Source organism: Miniopterus schreibersii (assembly GCF_964146895.1).
Source record: "Miniopterus schreibersii genome assembly, chromosome: 21".
NCBI classification, from domain to species: Eukaryota; Metazoa; Chordata; class Mammalia; order Chiroptera; family Miniopteridae; genus Miniopterus; species Miniopterus schreibersii.
In genome coordinates this window covers 6750680-6764991 of record NC_138123.1, presented here as the reverse complement: position 1 = coordinate 6764991, position 14312 = coordinate 6750680, and the positions used below count along the sequence as shown (strand labels likewise).

Below are 14312 nucleotides of genomic sequence, written 5' to 3'. Positions count from 1 at the left end.
CAGGAAGCAACCGGTTGATATTTCTCCCTCTCCCTTTCCCAAATCAATAAAAACATATTTAAAAATAAGAAACAAAAAACCAAATAAGAAACAAAAAACCAAGACAGCCACCCTGAGGTTCGGAGAAGGGTGGGGGGCGGAGGGGGGTTTGGAAGGTGTACGGTGGCGAGCCCTGCGACTCCACGGAGCGCGCCTTGGTGTCCCCCCTTCTGTTCAGTTAAGGAACAAGCTGAACCAGGAGCAGAACGCCAAGCTGCAGCAGCAGAGGGAGTGTCTGAACAAGCGCAATTCGGAGGTGGCGGTGATGGACAAGCGCGTGAGCGAGCTGAGGGACCGGCTGTGGAAGAAGAAAGCGGCTCTGCAGCAGAAGGAGAACGTCCCGGTGAGTGGGCTGCCGGGCGGCGGGAGGGGCTGCCCCGGCCCCGTGAGGGCCGTTCCCACAGTGGCATCTTTGTGGCCAGTACACACTGTGCCCTCTGGGGAGAGACGGTGCCAGAGCAGCTCAGCGACAGCCCACTCGTCTTGTGCGTGCTGATCAAGCAGCCGCGTAGCTCCGGTTTTCTTGCTGATTCTTGTAACACAGGACGGGGGAAAGTTCTGCGGGCGGTGTTTTTGTTTGGGATGTTTCTAGTAGACTCTTCGTCGGCTAGAGCTGGCTTTTTTTTTTTTTTTTTGAAACGTTATGAAAATCTCACGGCCTTTTCTGAGCTTGATCCAGTCTGACTTGGGATCCTGAAGGACCTCTGCTTTCTCCTAAGGTGTCACCCGATGGGAACCTGCCCCCGCAAGGGGTGTCAGCACCGAGCCGCGTGGCTGCCGTGGGTCCCTACATCCAGTCGTCCACCATGCCCCGGATGCCATCCCGGCCGGAGCTGCTGGTGAAGCCGGCTCTGCCCGACGGGCCCTTGGCCATGCAGCCTGTGGAGGGGCCCATGAAAGTCCACACGCTGCCCAACATGAGATCCGGGGCCTCGGCTCAGGCGAAAGGTAAAACCAGTCACGTTCGGGTCCTTCCACGGGCGGCTCCGCCCGCCCTCACTGCGGTGTGTCCCCAAGTATGAGCTTTCAGATGTCTTCCCCATCCCTGTTTGTGTTTAAATTCTAAGAACCTCTTTGATTCTTTGCTGGGGCAGGAAGTTTCTTAACCCTAAGTAATGATTCCGTTCCATTCAGGAACTGAAGCAGGCTGTACTATTTTTGCAAATCTGAAAATTGTTGTGAATTCTTCCTCGTGGGTAAGGAAATTGTGGTCGGTGTCAGTAGCTGAGAGCTTTTCTTTCTGTGTGCGGTCAGGGGTGGGGTTCCTGCCGAGCGCAAGGTGGCAAGCCCACCGTTGATAAACGGTGCTTACATCAGATGTGCTTACGCTTGAGCACGTGCCTGCCGATGATTTCTAGAGTGAAGGAAAACATGTTGGGAGGTGAGGTGAGACTCGCGGAGGCTCCTGCGTTAGTGAGCTTCGCATTCTGGGCAGGCCTTAGATGCAGGGGACGTGCAAGCCGGAGTTTTGTAACAGGAGGGAAAGGAAGGGAGGGCTGTGGGAAAAGCGGGGTAAAAACATTTTTCCAACCCTTGGAAGAAACCAGTAACAGCCGGCATGGCCTCTTTTCCTAACTGCCCTCGGGCACAGGTTTGCTAACTTTGCAATTGTTATTTTGCTATAGTTGCCACTGCGAAGCGATGGTACCTGGTGGGTTTTATTGTAGAGGTGCTTTTGTTTTGTTTCTATAAGGAGAAATAGAAAGTTTCAAACTTAAATACCAGCATAGCAAAAACCTGACTCCACTGGGTTGGGGAAGACTAGTCGACGTCATGGGTCAGAATCTGCGTCTTTGCCTTTCTGTAGTGCGTGGGCACTTGTGGTGTCGTTAGGTAAGATTCACCTAGGGCCCCCGTCTGCTAAATTAGGGACCGTTTCCTGGGTGTGATGGTGATGTTTTCTTACCCAGCCAAGAGTAATGTGTCCTTGTTGGCAGACTTTCTGTTTCCCACGATTAATTTTAAGTTGTTTGAGAAAGGGGGGGAAAAAATCTTAAATTAGAAATAACACAATCTATTATTTTCTAAATAAGTTGATTTGGGATGGTTGAATCTGAAATTTAAAGCTGTTTTTAAGAGGTTCCACTTGTTAGGAAAACAAATCATTAAAAATCTCTTCAGGATGCCGGGTTATTTGTGGTCCCTTTTCTCTATTCTAGGCTCAAAAATCCATTCACTCGGCCCTGACTGGAGTCCAAATGCAGACCTTTTCCCGAGCCAAGCCTCTGCTTCTGTCCCGAAAAGCTCCGGGAACTCTCCAGACCCAGGTGAGGCTCCTGGGCGCGGCTCCCGAACTTCCTCCGTGGGCCGTGTAAAAGGGGCCTCGTGCTCTTTTCTAGATCGTCTGTTTTCTAGGGTGTTAAAAACCAGGGACGGTATTTCCAGAGCGCCTTCACTTAGCCGGGGAAGTAGGTAGCACCAGCATTGTCGTGCTTGGGCTCCTCCTCAGTCAGCTTCGTTTAAAAACCGGGAATCACTTCGTGGGTACAGGGTTTCAAAGAGATTGAGAGCGAAACTTCTGCACGAGAGTTTATCATAAACAGTTTGAGTATCAATGTGATTTTTTTTTTTTTCTCCTTCCGTCTTCTCCAGCCGATGATGGGGACGTTCCGCTGAGGGACAGAGAGAAGAAAGTGCGGCCCTTTTCCATGTTTGACACCGTGGACCAGTCCGCCGCCCCGCCCTCCTTTGGGGCCCTGAGGAAAAACCAGAGCAGTGAAGATATCCTGCGGGATGCTCAGGTGCTTGAGAATACCCCGGGTTTAAAATTCAGCGGCAATTCTAAGTGTATTGAGGGAGAGCAGGGGAAAAAGCCAGATACGCCTGGCAGGTTAGGAAGCGTTACACATCCTGCTGTTACCAGTTCTGCTGCTCGCGTCTCTTCTGGGTGTCGCACCGTAGTGGGGAATGGCTGACGTGCCTGCACCCAGGTCGTATTTCTTGTCATTCTCTGAAACATACGAGAGCGTTGAAGGGCTTCGAATGTGTGCGGCTCCGTTCCCTCCTTTCCTCAACATTTGGAGCTGAGTTGATGTCAGATGATTTGATGGTGGTTCGTCTGTTAGGATCCCAGCCTCAGACAAGCCGGCTGTGGCCGCGTGCTCCCAGTTTGGCATTTTCGAACCACAGGGGCCGAGATGGCATGAGGTTCCAGTGAACCGGGTGGTTTTCTGTATCGATGTCGTCTGAATACAAAAAGGTAGTTAGAAGGTTCCAGGGGGCGCTGAGGACAGGAAATGGTAACGAAGAAGAGGTCGTTCAGGGTGGGAATCGTACCGTGTCACTGAAGTCCCCTATTAAATGTGATTCGTTTCAGAGATTTAAAGCTCCAGTTTGAACGATTCAGACACGCAGCACTAGTATTTTTAGTGTTCACTTACATTTGTGGAGTCCGGTTTTGTAGGACGTCCTGTGTCCCCAGCTCTACAGTATTTTTACTGGCTCCGTGTGTGTTTGTCTTACAGGCTGCAAATAAAAATGTGAAAGTACCACCTCCCGTCCCATCAAAACCCAAGCAGATTAATTTGCCTTACTTTGGACAGACGAACCAGTCCCCGTCAGACGTTAAGCCCGATGGAAATCCTCAGCAGCTGTCCACGGCCGTCGCGTCCGTGGGGAACAAACCCAAGGCCTCGGGGCAGCAGCCGAGGGTCCTGCTGGCCCCCGGCGCGCCCCCGGGCGGCCAGGACCAAGCCGGCCTCCCAGGCTCGAAGCAGGAAAGCCCGCCTGCCGCCGCCGTCCGGCCCTTCACTCCGCAGCCGTCCAAAGATGCCGCCCTGCCCCCCTTCAGGAAGCCCCAGACGGTGGCAGCCAGCTCCATCTACTCCATGTACACGCAGCTCCAGGCCCCCGGGAAGAACTTCCAGCAGGCCGTGCAGAGCGCCCTGACCAAGACGCAACCCCGAGGGCTGCACTTCTCCAGCGGTAAGCTTCCCGCCTTATTTTCACCCGGGAGACTGGTGTGAGTCCCGCACCGGAGCTGTCCTCCGTCGGTAAAGGACGTGACCAGGTGTTTCCTTGGTGCGAGGACTGCTACCCCTGTGGAGGTGTTTTTTTAAGAAACAACCCTCCCTGTCGTAGTTTAAGTTGTTCTGATGAGCACACTAGCCACTAGGTAACTATAAAAACACAAAGAGATAACTTGGTTAAACGTACGCAACCTGGTCATTTGTTCTTTCTAAGAGCCGTTATAGGGCTAGGATAAAGTTCACCAGCTTCCAGTTGAAAGAAAATGGCTTTCTAGTCATGAAGCGAGCGTGCAATTGTGGCCTAAAATGTCACAGTGAGACAGCAAAGAATTAACATAAATGCACATCTTACTCTTTTCATGGGTCTCGGTAAAAACTGACTGCTAATGTAATTTGGGAAGTAGATAATACTGATATACTCAGAATGGTAAGGGGAATAGTTTTGGTAAATATAATATAATAATTTTGTAAATATAATATAATAATTATAATATAATATAATAATTTTGTAAATCAAATTTGATTTCTCATATGGATTTACTTTGGAAAATTCTGAAAGACGGGACAGTGTGTGTTCAGTTTTAATCTGGGTGCACGAAAGGGTTACCAATTTCCAGTGATTCTCAGTTTTTTTGCATTTTGCCGTTTTAAATTTGGATGCCACAGCCAGTGGTTTCTTATAATTGGCAGCATTTTCTTTCTTATTAGTACATAAAAGAATGGCGCGTGCTACAATCGGCTATAGTAAGTCTATTAGGCAAAGCAGGAAGCTTTGCTTTGTCGTTTTAAAAAATGAGTTGTAGCGAAGGGTATTGTGTAGTAACTCTGAAATTAAGAGCAGCTTTAATTATTGTTAGCCGTGCCTGTCACGTGCCTGTTTTGTTTAGTTAACGTTAATCAGAGCTTTTTTCCATTTCCGATTAGTCTATGGCAAGCCTGTGATTGCTGCCCAGAATCAGCAGCAGCCCCCGGACAACATTTACTCCAGCACCCAGGGCAAGCCCGGCGGCCCGGAGCCCGAAACAGAGCCGGCCTCTTCAGTGCAGGAGAGCCACGAAAACGAAAGGATTCCTCGACCCCTCAGCCCCACCAAATTGCTGCCTTTCTTGTCGCATCCCTACCGAAACCAGAGCGACGCCGACTTGGAAGCCCTGCGGAAGAAACTGTCCAACGCGCCAAGGCCGCTGAAGAAGCGGAGCTCCATCACTGAGCCCGAGGGCCCCAATGGGCCGAACATTCAGAAGCTGCTGTACCAGAGGACCACCATAGCTGCCATGGAGACCATCTCGGTGCCATCCTACCCGCCCAAGCCCACCCCGGTGACCGCCGGCTCCGAGAGCCCCGTGGACATCCAGAACCCCTATTTACACGGGGAGCCCGAGAAGGAGGTGGCATCTCTGGTTCCCGAGCCAGTGTCCCCCGAGGAAGCTGGGAACGCCAGCCCAGAGAACAGCGACGTGCCGGCTCCTTCCCCGGGCCTTGATTATATGCCGGAGGGAGTCCCAGACGCCAGCCCGAATTTCCAGAATAATGTGGAAGAACCAAACCCAGAGGCTCCCCATCTGCTCGAAGTGTACCTGGAGGAGTATCCCCCTTACCCTCCACCGCCGTACCCATCGGGGGAGCCAGAGGCGCCGGGGGAAGACTCGGGGAGCATGCGTCCTCCTGAGATCACCGGGCAGGTGTCGCTTCCTCCGGTAAGTAACGTGGCGTCTCGTGATGGCTTCGGGAGCCTCGTCGCTCCTAGGCGGCGATCGTCAAAACTCAGTGAGGCACCTGCAAGTAACGGACAGCCGTTCGCAAGGAAGGTTTGTGTTTAAATTGCCTATTGTAGTACACGTGCCCCGCAGATTGCCTCTTTATTTTATAATTCCTTCGGCACACAGTGGATCTTAGAAATGTCAAAAATGAATATGCTCAGTATGAAGTACATTTTTGTTTTATCAGAAGACACCCTCTCCCCTTTTTGTGAAGGAAACAGAGTCTTGTTCTTTCTTATTTTTACTGATTTTTAGAGAGGAAGGAGGAGAGGGGTAGGGTTAGGGTTAGCTCTTGCCCTATTTAACTGTGTGGGGTTTGCTATATTAAATAGATAATTTAAAGACCAGTGTTGGCCAGTTTTGAACTTGACAGAAAACGAGCCTGCCTGTCACTGGACATGGTCCCCTTGGCTCAGTTCCTGCTGATGAACAAATGTATCTCACTAGGCTTGAAAAAGTTACGTTCCTTCCACTTTGTTCCGTGGGTATATCCCTTAAGCTGTTGTGGTTTCTACACCTTTCTGAATAATGTTACACTTTAGTAATAAAGTGCTGAGTATGTATCTTATGCGTCTTTTACCAACTCGGCTGAGATATCATCGCTCCTTTTTGTCGTCGGTCTCTCGCTGAGACCAGGGTCCTTATTTTTCCACCGTTTTCTTCTGCAGGGCAAGAGGACAAACTTACGTAAAACCGGTTCCGAGCGAATTGCTCACGGAATGAGGGTGAAATTCAACCCCCTCGCCTTACTCCTGGACTCGTCTTTGGAGGGAGAATTTGACCTTGTGCAGAGGATTATTTATGAGGTGGGACGGAGTTCGTTTCTGAAGCACGACCTTGTGTTATGGTTTGCTCGAAAGCTCTAATCGGGAAGCTGCAACGTGGAAACTGTAGTTTTTAAAATTTCCTTTTGGGGGAGGCGGGGTCGTGGAGAGAAACTCCCGAGTTTGCTCCCAAGCGGGCTTTGCTGTTCCAAAGGTGGGACTGTAAAAATTTCGATAACGCAGAGGTTCTGTTTTCACTGGGGTCCCCCCTAGAGCACTTCCCTCTCTCGGGGAGACCACTGCCCTCCTTGAAAAACTGCTCGTGTGTGGATTCATACGCGACAGTGTTAGATTACAGATGCGGTCCCTGCTTTTCAGAAGCCTACAATTTAACATATTTTTAGTTGACCTTTTTTTTCCTTCCGTGGAAAATGCCGCTTCCAGTTAGACCCTAATTTGTGGTGGGAAGCTGGGGGAATAAATAAACAAAAACGATTATAAGGATAGAGTTTCTGGTTTCTCCTTCAATTTTTAAGAAACCTTTTTATAGCAAGTGCCTACCTAATGTGGCTATCTCCCCTGTCTTATTTCTAGCAATTGTTCTAGGTATTGTTTTCTTGGCTCCTGTAGGTTTTAATTATGATTAAAAAGAAAAAAGAAAGACCACGAGTCTATTTCTGTTCTCATGATCCCAAAGAGCCAGTAAATAGGGACAGTCCAGGTGTCAGGAAACTCGAGCAGCTCATCGTTCCCGTTGCTGGCCTAGGTTGACGACCCGAGCCTGCCCAACGACGAAGGCATCACGGCGCTCCACAACGCGGTGTGCGCCGGCCACACGGAAATCGTGAAGTTCCTGGTGCAGTTCGGTGTGAACGTAAATGCCGCCGACAGCGATGGGTGGTGAGGTTTCCTTGCAGCTCTGCTCACCCTCGAGTTGTGTCTGCTGCGCGTAGGCAGGGAGAGCGGTGCTGTCCCTCAGTCTGTAGGAGGAAGTGTGTCCTGTCTGTCCTCACACCGCCTGTTACCTAGAAGGGGGAACGTGGGCGTTTTTGAGGAATTGATATGTCCTCGTGGAACAGGCATCTCACTCCCATGCTGGGAGCAGATGGAGGTTTGAAAGTTTATTGTGTGTTTTTTGTGTGTTTTTTTTATGGATTTCAGAGAGAGGAAGGGAGAGGGGGAGAGAGAGGGAAACATCAATGATGAGAGTCACTGATCGGCTGCCTCCGCATGATCCCCAGTGGGGATCGAGCCCCCAACCCAGGCGTGTGCCCTGACCGGGAATCGAACCGAGATCTCCTGGATCGTAGGCTGATGCTCAACCTCTGAGCCACGCCGGCCGGGCTAAAAGCTTAGTATTTACGTAATCAAAATAAGATGTCACAAAGTGGCACACCGCTGATCAGCATGTCCAGCAGATTCGAGAAATGCTGGTTCCAGCAGGCCTCCCTTCCCCCGCCATGCCCTTGCGCTCGTTTCCTGGGTTCCCCTCCCCTCCCCGCTTCCCCGGCCCCGTGCAGTCCAGCGCTCCCACCGTCGTCCTTGCCACGTGGCCGCGTGTGACTGGTTTCAAAGAAGCCGTGAAGAGAGGGTCCCAGAAGAAAGGGCTTAGTAGGTGACAGACTCACGAGCGTCCTGTACAGATCCCTGATCCCCGCGGGCGCCCCTCCGTGGAAGGAGACATTTCAGGCCCCGCCGTGTGTCCCCCGCAGGACCCCGCTGCACTGCGCCGCCTCCTGTAACAACGTGCAGGTCTGCAAGTTCCTGGTGGAGTCGGGCGCCGCCGTGTTCGCCATGACCTACAGCGACATGCAGACGGCCGCCGACAAGTGCGAGGAGATGGAGGAGGGCTACGCGCAGTGCTCCCAGTTTCTCTACGGTGCGTCCCCGCCCGGCGCCCGCTTCTCCCGGGCGGGACTCGATAAGTGTTTCCGTCATTTGGATAAACAGGGCCGCCTCGACCACGCACAGTAGTGCAGCTTTTGTGTGCTTGCCGGGGACCCCTGCCGCCACCAAAGACGGTGGCGCCCCGTGTCTGATCTGGTGGCACCCGTGGCTCCTGATCCTCCAGAGATCCTCTCCCGAGGCTGCCACTGAGCGGGCGATGCTGTGTCTGTGTAACTTACGTAACCGGAGTCCCCTCCTTCCCACCTCCGGTTCTAGGGCGGAGTCGGTCATTTCGACCCAGGTCTCTCAACGGGAAACTTGGAAATCTACTTGCCCCCATTTTCATTTGTTTCATTTTTGCCCAGATTGAGGGGCTGCCTCGTATTAGGTGGCATCGGAATAAGTTCCTAATGGACAGTTTAGTGTCCACGTTAAGTTGGAAGAACCTGACTAAAAGCAGGCAGGTATTTTCCTGGCTCTCCTGCAAACACAAGGCGAAAATAATAGTGCACTCCGCAGTGCTCGCTCGGGGCCCTTCTTGCCTAATGCCCCCCCCTCCCCGCGTCCCTCCTGCCGCCTGCCCGCTGAGGACCTTTACTCGTTAGCAGTGCCCTGCAGGGGAGGAGGGCACCGTGGAGAAAGGGGGCACTAGGGTGACGTTAACTCTGCTGGAAAGGGGCCTTCGGAGCGTTTATCTCCCTCCCCAGCTAGTGGATTTCACTGTCTCCTAGAATTCGGACTCTCATTTTAGAGCCGACTGTGTGCCGACATTTTTTATCGTGTCTAAAATCCTCACTCTGCGTTCCGGCCTATCGTACCTGGTTTTCTTCTCCGCTTCCCCGTTTGGAGATCAATGGAGGCCACTTTAATAGCTACACACTTCTGCTCCTTTGCTCCCTGTCCGCCCTGAGTGTTAGGGCGAGGCCGAAGTAAGCGTGTGCCCGGAGTTCCCTGTCGCCATACTCACGAGTAGGCTGGAAGCCGACGGGCGTATCAGTCACACTTTTTTTTCTTTTTTTTAATCCCTGGGCGTGCAGAGCCTTTGTGCTCTGAGTCAGACTGGTTTTGGAGGTGCTGTGGCGGCTGTGAGCGTGTGGAGCTTGTCTCCGCCTGCTCCCCCCGCCCCGCCCGCCCGGGGGGCTGCGCGTTGGCGAATGTTGAGCGGAGGAAGCGCTCGCGGCCCAGCGCGTGCCACCGGTGCCCCTTTGGCCTGGTACAGCTGCGCCAGGCGACACACTCTGTGCCCTTTCTTGCCGTCTGATTCTAGGCGTTCAGGAGAAAATGGGCATAATGAACAAAGGCGTCATTTACGCGCTCTGGGATTACGAGCCTCAGAACCACGACGAGCTGCCCCTGAGGGAAGGCGACTGCATGACAGTCGTCCGCCGGGAGGACGAGTGCGAAACCGAGTGGTGGTGGGCGCGCCTGGACGAGAGGGAGGGCTACGTGCCCCGCAACCTGCTGGGGGTAAGTCCTGCGCCCCTCGGATGTCCGGGTGGGTGTCACGGGGCCTTTGCGCAGACCCCCGCACGTTAGGACACAGCGCGGCCGGCTGCCCTTTGCCCGCGGGGCGTGGAACTTTTAAATGCTGACCGTCTTAGGTTTAGACCAAAAGCCACATTTTCCAGTGATTCCTACGTATGACCAACAGCACGGTTCCGTGTTTGCCAGCCCCTGGCAGCCAGGGCTCCTGCCTGCGTTTACAAGTAAAGCTAAGTCACCGGCTGACATTTGAAATAAGAGTTAAAACTTGTTTAAATCGGGATTTGCAGATCCGGGAGCGAGCTCGAGTAGGGCGCGGAAGACAGGAGTCTTCGCTCTTTCTCTGCTGTTGGATTTTAAGTTTCATAAAACCCTCAAGGAAATGATAAGATCATATTCATCAAGAACCCACGAGAGGGGGGCTGTCAGCAGATAAAGACCCTCAGGAGGGTGCCCAGGGAGAAGGCTGGTGTGTGGGACAGAGGGAAGGGTGGGAGTGGCATCTTCCCGGGCTTTGCATGAGCCTCGCTCAGGGGTCCCCTGGGGGCACGTTGGACGTGTGAGAAAGAGGGAGAGAAATGCTGAGGTTTGTTGAGAGGCTGACATAAAAGTTGAAAGGTGCAAGTGCCTGCGGAACCTGTCCGTGGGGCAGTAAAGGCGAGCCCGGGGGCGGGAGGGGCCGATGCGACCCACAGCGCCCAGCACGCGGGTGGGGAGCACCCTAGGACCAAGAGCCCTAGGACCTGGGTGACCGGGCCAGCGGGACGAAGGCGGGGAGGCTGGAGACGGTCGCCTCCTGGGACAGGGTAAGGCAGGTGCATTTCATCCGCTGTTAGGCAGACGTGGCCTGTGCCCACTTAGCTCCTACTCTGGCCTGGAGGCCGGGACCCAGGCTCTGGCTGAGCCCCCTGCTGCCCAGCTGGTCCGAGTGACTCACGTCGGGGCCTGGCTGGCTGGACGGTGACTGGCACCACCTCCTCCCGACCCTGCCTTCTCCATTGTCGCTTGTCTCCTGGGCAGCCTGAATGACTTCATCCATCCGACGGCTGCCTCCGTGACGGCAGAATTTATTATTAAACAGTGATCCTTCATGTAATCATAATGTAAATGATAGAGAGCGATGGGAGTGAAGTAAATCAGGCCACGGAGCCCTTTAAAAGGCGTTTAAGTTACCAGTTGAAGTAGAAATACAGAGGTGGGTCTCTTTCGAGCACCCTAAGATTCGCTTCTGCTAAATCTTTAGCACCAGAGAAGTGTCACGACTGTGTGTCTCGGACAGACATCAGCAGATAAGCACTCTGACTTCTACCATTTCTTACCCGACAAAAGCTCTGCCTCGGAGAGCTGGTTGCTTATTTGGGGCTTATTTTAGTCCCTGACGAGGAGGCCCTGCGGGTAGTGACACTCGGGGGCAGGGATTCGCCCCCAGGTGTGGAAACCGTGGGCGGAGACCCAGGTCGGCCTCCTGTGTGGCTCCCAGGCTCTGACTGAAGACTTTCATTTCAGCCCAGCATTTAAATAGTCTCAGTCCTTTGGAAATCTTTCTGGATAGAAGTGGCCTCTATAGAGAGGTTTTTTTTTCTCCTTTCTTTGGAATTAAAAAAACTTGCATAAATGTTGAATTTTTAGTGAGAAGCCCAGGTACGAGTTAATAAAATTGTGTTGGCTAAATATCTTTTCTCAGTGGCAAAAATAATCCTCTATATAGCGCCGATCCACCAGTTTGCTTTTCAGTCCTGGCTGGAAGCCTGACGACTTTCTTTCAGTAAAGTCTTTTTTCCCTTTGTGAGAGGGGGGGAGGGAGGGGGCGGCTTTTGTTGGGTTTTCTAGTTGAATCACTAGCTTGGCTTGCTCTTGGCTTGGAGACTGGAGATCTCGTGACCTTCGCATACATGCTCCTCTCCAGCTCTTGTTATGGAAAACACAAGCCCACAAAATCCTAAAACAAAACACACCACTTATCCTTCCTCGAATCTGTAGACTTTCAGTCTGTGGCATTTCGTCCCTGACAGCCCGGCGTCCCATGACACAGCGTCCTGTCCACCGTGAACCAAGTTGAAAGAGGCTGAATCTCTTATCGCTTCCCCTGCAGTGGAAGCTTCAGGTGCAGGTCACCGTCAGCAGCCTGATTTCTGGCCTGACGTGATTTGCAGCTCACCAAGCTGTGCAGATTGAGGTAGTTCATGCTCAGAGCGCCGTGGATTTCTATCACTGCACGGTGCTCTTGTCACCGTTAAGGGACCCTGTGACTTCTGAATGTCCTTGCAGGAGAGCTGAGCTGAGCGGGAGAGTTGCTAAATGTGAATCCCCGTGTCCTCAGGTGCTTCACGTGGCAGGAGGAGTCCTTTCCTTAGCTTCGTTTCTTTCCTGTCCCATCAGCCCGGCCCCTCCCTAATATTTTTCGAGATGTTTGTACGTATGTAAATATTTTATAAACTCTCTTACAGCTGTATCCGAGGATTAAACCAAGACAAAGGAGCTTGGCCTGAAACTTGATAGAGTTGTAGTTAATGAAGAATCGATCTCTGTTATCACTAAGAAGAAGTAATACGATTGTTTTGGGCACAAACGTCACAAGACCTTGTCTTAATGACAATGTAACTTGAAAGCCGCGGAGAATGTGCTCTGGAAGAAAATGAAGGATCGAAGATTCACTGTCCGTGGACGACATGCGGCACCAGGACGTGGGGCTTGTAAGAAGCAAGCTGACCTCACTGCGCCGGGGGACAGGCGTTCCGGGGAGCACTCGGGGACACAGGGACAGCCTGTCTTCTGCAAGAAACGGGACCATTTGTGGGACGGCTGGGAAGTCACCTTCCTGTCCCGCTTGGTTGGAGTTGTTCAGCACCTGCCCCTGTGCCTGTCCCCCCACCGGAAAGGACCAGTGCCATCACGGCGCCACCTCTGATGGTCCCCCAGCACCAGCAGCCCTCAGGGGCCCCTCACGAAGGCTCGAAGGTACCGCACCCGGGTACGTTGTCAGTGGAGAACGGTTAGTTGGTAGCCAGTGAGCAATAACTTTACGCGTTCTTGTAGCATTTTAAGAATTATGCATATATTTGAAATACCGAAACCAAGTGACACTACAGATAATTAGGTTTAGAGTCCCGTTTTTAGGCTGAATTTGAATCTATATTTATTGCCTTTTATATCTTGGACATTAGAGACTTGTTACAGACTTACCCATATCGGTCAAGATCATAGCTGACTTTTAAAAACAATTGTAATAAAAGTAAACTTTTGGACTCTGTGCTTTTTTTCTGGTTTTAGCCTTCCACGTGATACGTACACGGCCTTGTTCAAGGTCCACAGCCGTTGAGATCTCCTACCCAGCCAAAAAATAGGATTTCCTTACCGGCCGTGTGATCAAATGGGAGAAGTCTTCCGTTTTGCAATCCATGAGTTTTGTGATGGTCTTTGATATAGAATTAAGGTTTTTTTTAAAAAGATCTTCGAGACCGTGGTGATCGAATACACTGTTTTTTGTCTCCATATTGTCTCATGTTTTTGCAGTTATAGACATTGATTTATGGGACAGAAACTTAACACAAAGTGTCCACATCGTTTTACTACGTTACCAAGCTCGTGGATTGTTTCGGAACCCATTTTGTTTAGTGGAAGTATTTTATTTAATAGAAGATACAAATAAAAACACACACCAATGGTCACTTTTCTCTATACGTTTTTATGAGTAGCTAAACTAGCAAGAAAGGAAGATGAATGGAGAAATTGTGACAACATGAACTAATGTATGTCAGAAGACATGTATGGTAGAGAGAATTCTAAAGACCCCCCAACACACATATCCCTGTCCCCTGGTGCTATAGACTGAATGTGTGTGTCCCCCCTAAAATGCATGCTGAAGCCCTAGCCCCCAGTGTACAGGTGTTTGGAGGTGGGGACTTTGGGGGATAGGTTTACATGAGGTCATGTGGGTGGGGCCCGTGATGGGATCAGTGTCTGTGTGGGAGGCAGGGGCAGGGCTGCCCCCCCCCACATGAGGATACAAGAAGGTTGCCACCTGCAAGCGGGGAAGCGAGTCCTCACCAGACGCCGAAACTGCTGGCACCTGGATCTTGGACTTCCAGCCTCCAGAACCGTGAGTTAATGTAACGGGTGTTTTCTGCGTCCATGCTAATATGTTACCACAGTGACGGGACTAATACCGCGTGGAGTCTAGTCCTGGGCTGGTGCACTCACTGATCCATCACGGGCCCTTGCCCAGTTCACGCGATCCCGCTGCGCTTGTCTTCCTCGCCGGGAGTGGGCTTTACCGCCATCGCCTCCGCATACGTCGCCCCGTTGGGGACACCACTGAGTTCTGTATGCGCAGGTGTGTGAAAATTAGGAAAACACCATCATCTCACATTCGTTTTTTAGCCTAAAAGTTGGAATGTTTGTTTTCGGTCTCC

At 51.8% G+C, this 14312-nt stretch overlaps 1 protein-coding gene across 4 annotated transcripts in view; it reads left to right on the top strand.

Annotated features, from left to right (window-relative positions):
* TP53BP2 (tumor protein p53 binding protein 2) overlaps positions 1-13150 on the top strand; it is an 86983-nt gene extending 73833 nt beyond the window's left edge. For all 4 annotated transcript variants that reach the window (XM_081123931.1, XM_081123934.1, XM_081123933.1 and 1 more), the window contains 11 exons: positions 218-382; positions 759-987; positions 2199-2306; positions 2632-2780; positions 3504-3963; positions 4932-5704; positions 6436-6573; positions 7298-7431; positions 8244-8410; positions 9686-9885; positions 12348-13150. In XM_081123931.1, the coding sequence (XP_080980057.1) occupies positions 218-382; positions 759-987; positions 2199-2306; positions 2632-2780; positions 3504-3963; positions 4932-5704; positions 6436-6573; positions 7298-7431; positions 8244-8410; positions 9686-9885; positions 12348-12389 (2565 nt within the window). In that variant the 3' untranslated portion in view covers positions 12390-13150. The remainder of the gene's footprint in view (positions 1-217; positions 383-758; positions 988-2198; positions 2307-2631; positions 2781-3503; positions 3964-4931; positions 5705-6435; positions 6574-7297; positions 7432-8243; positions 8411-9685; positions 9886-12347) is intronic.
* Positions 13151-14312: the final 1162 nt, after the last annotated feature.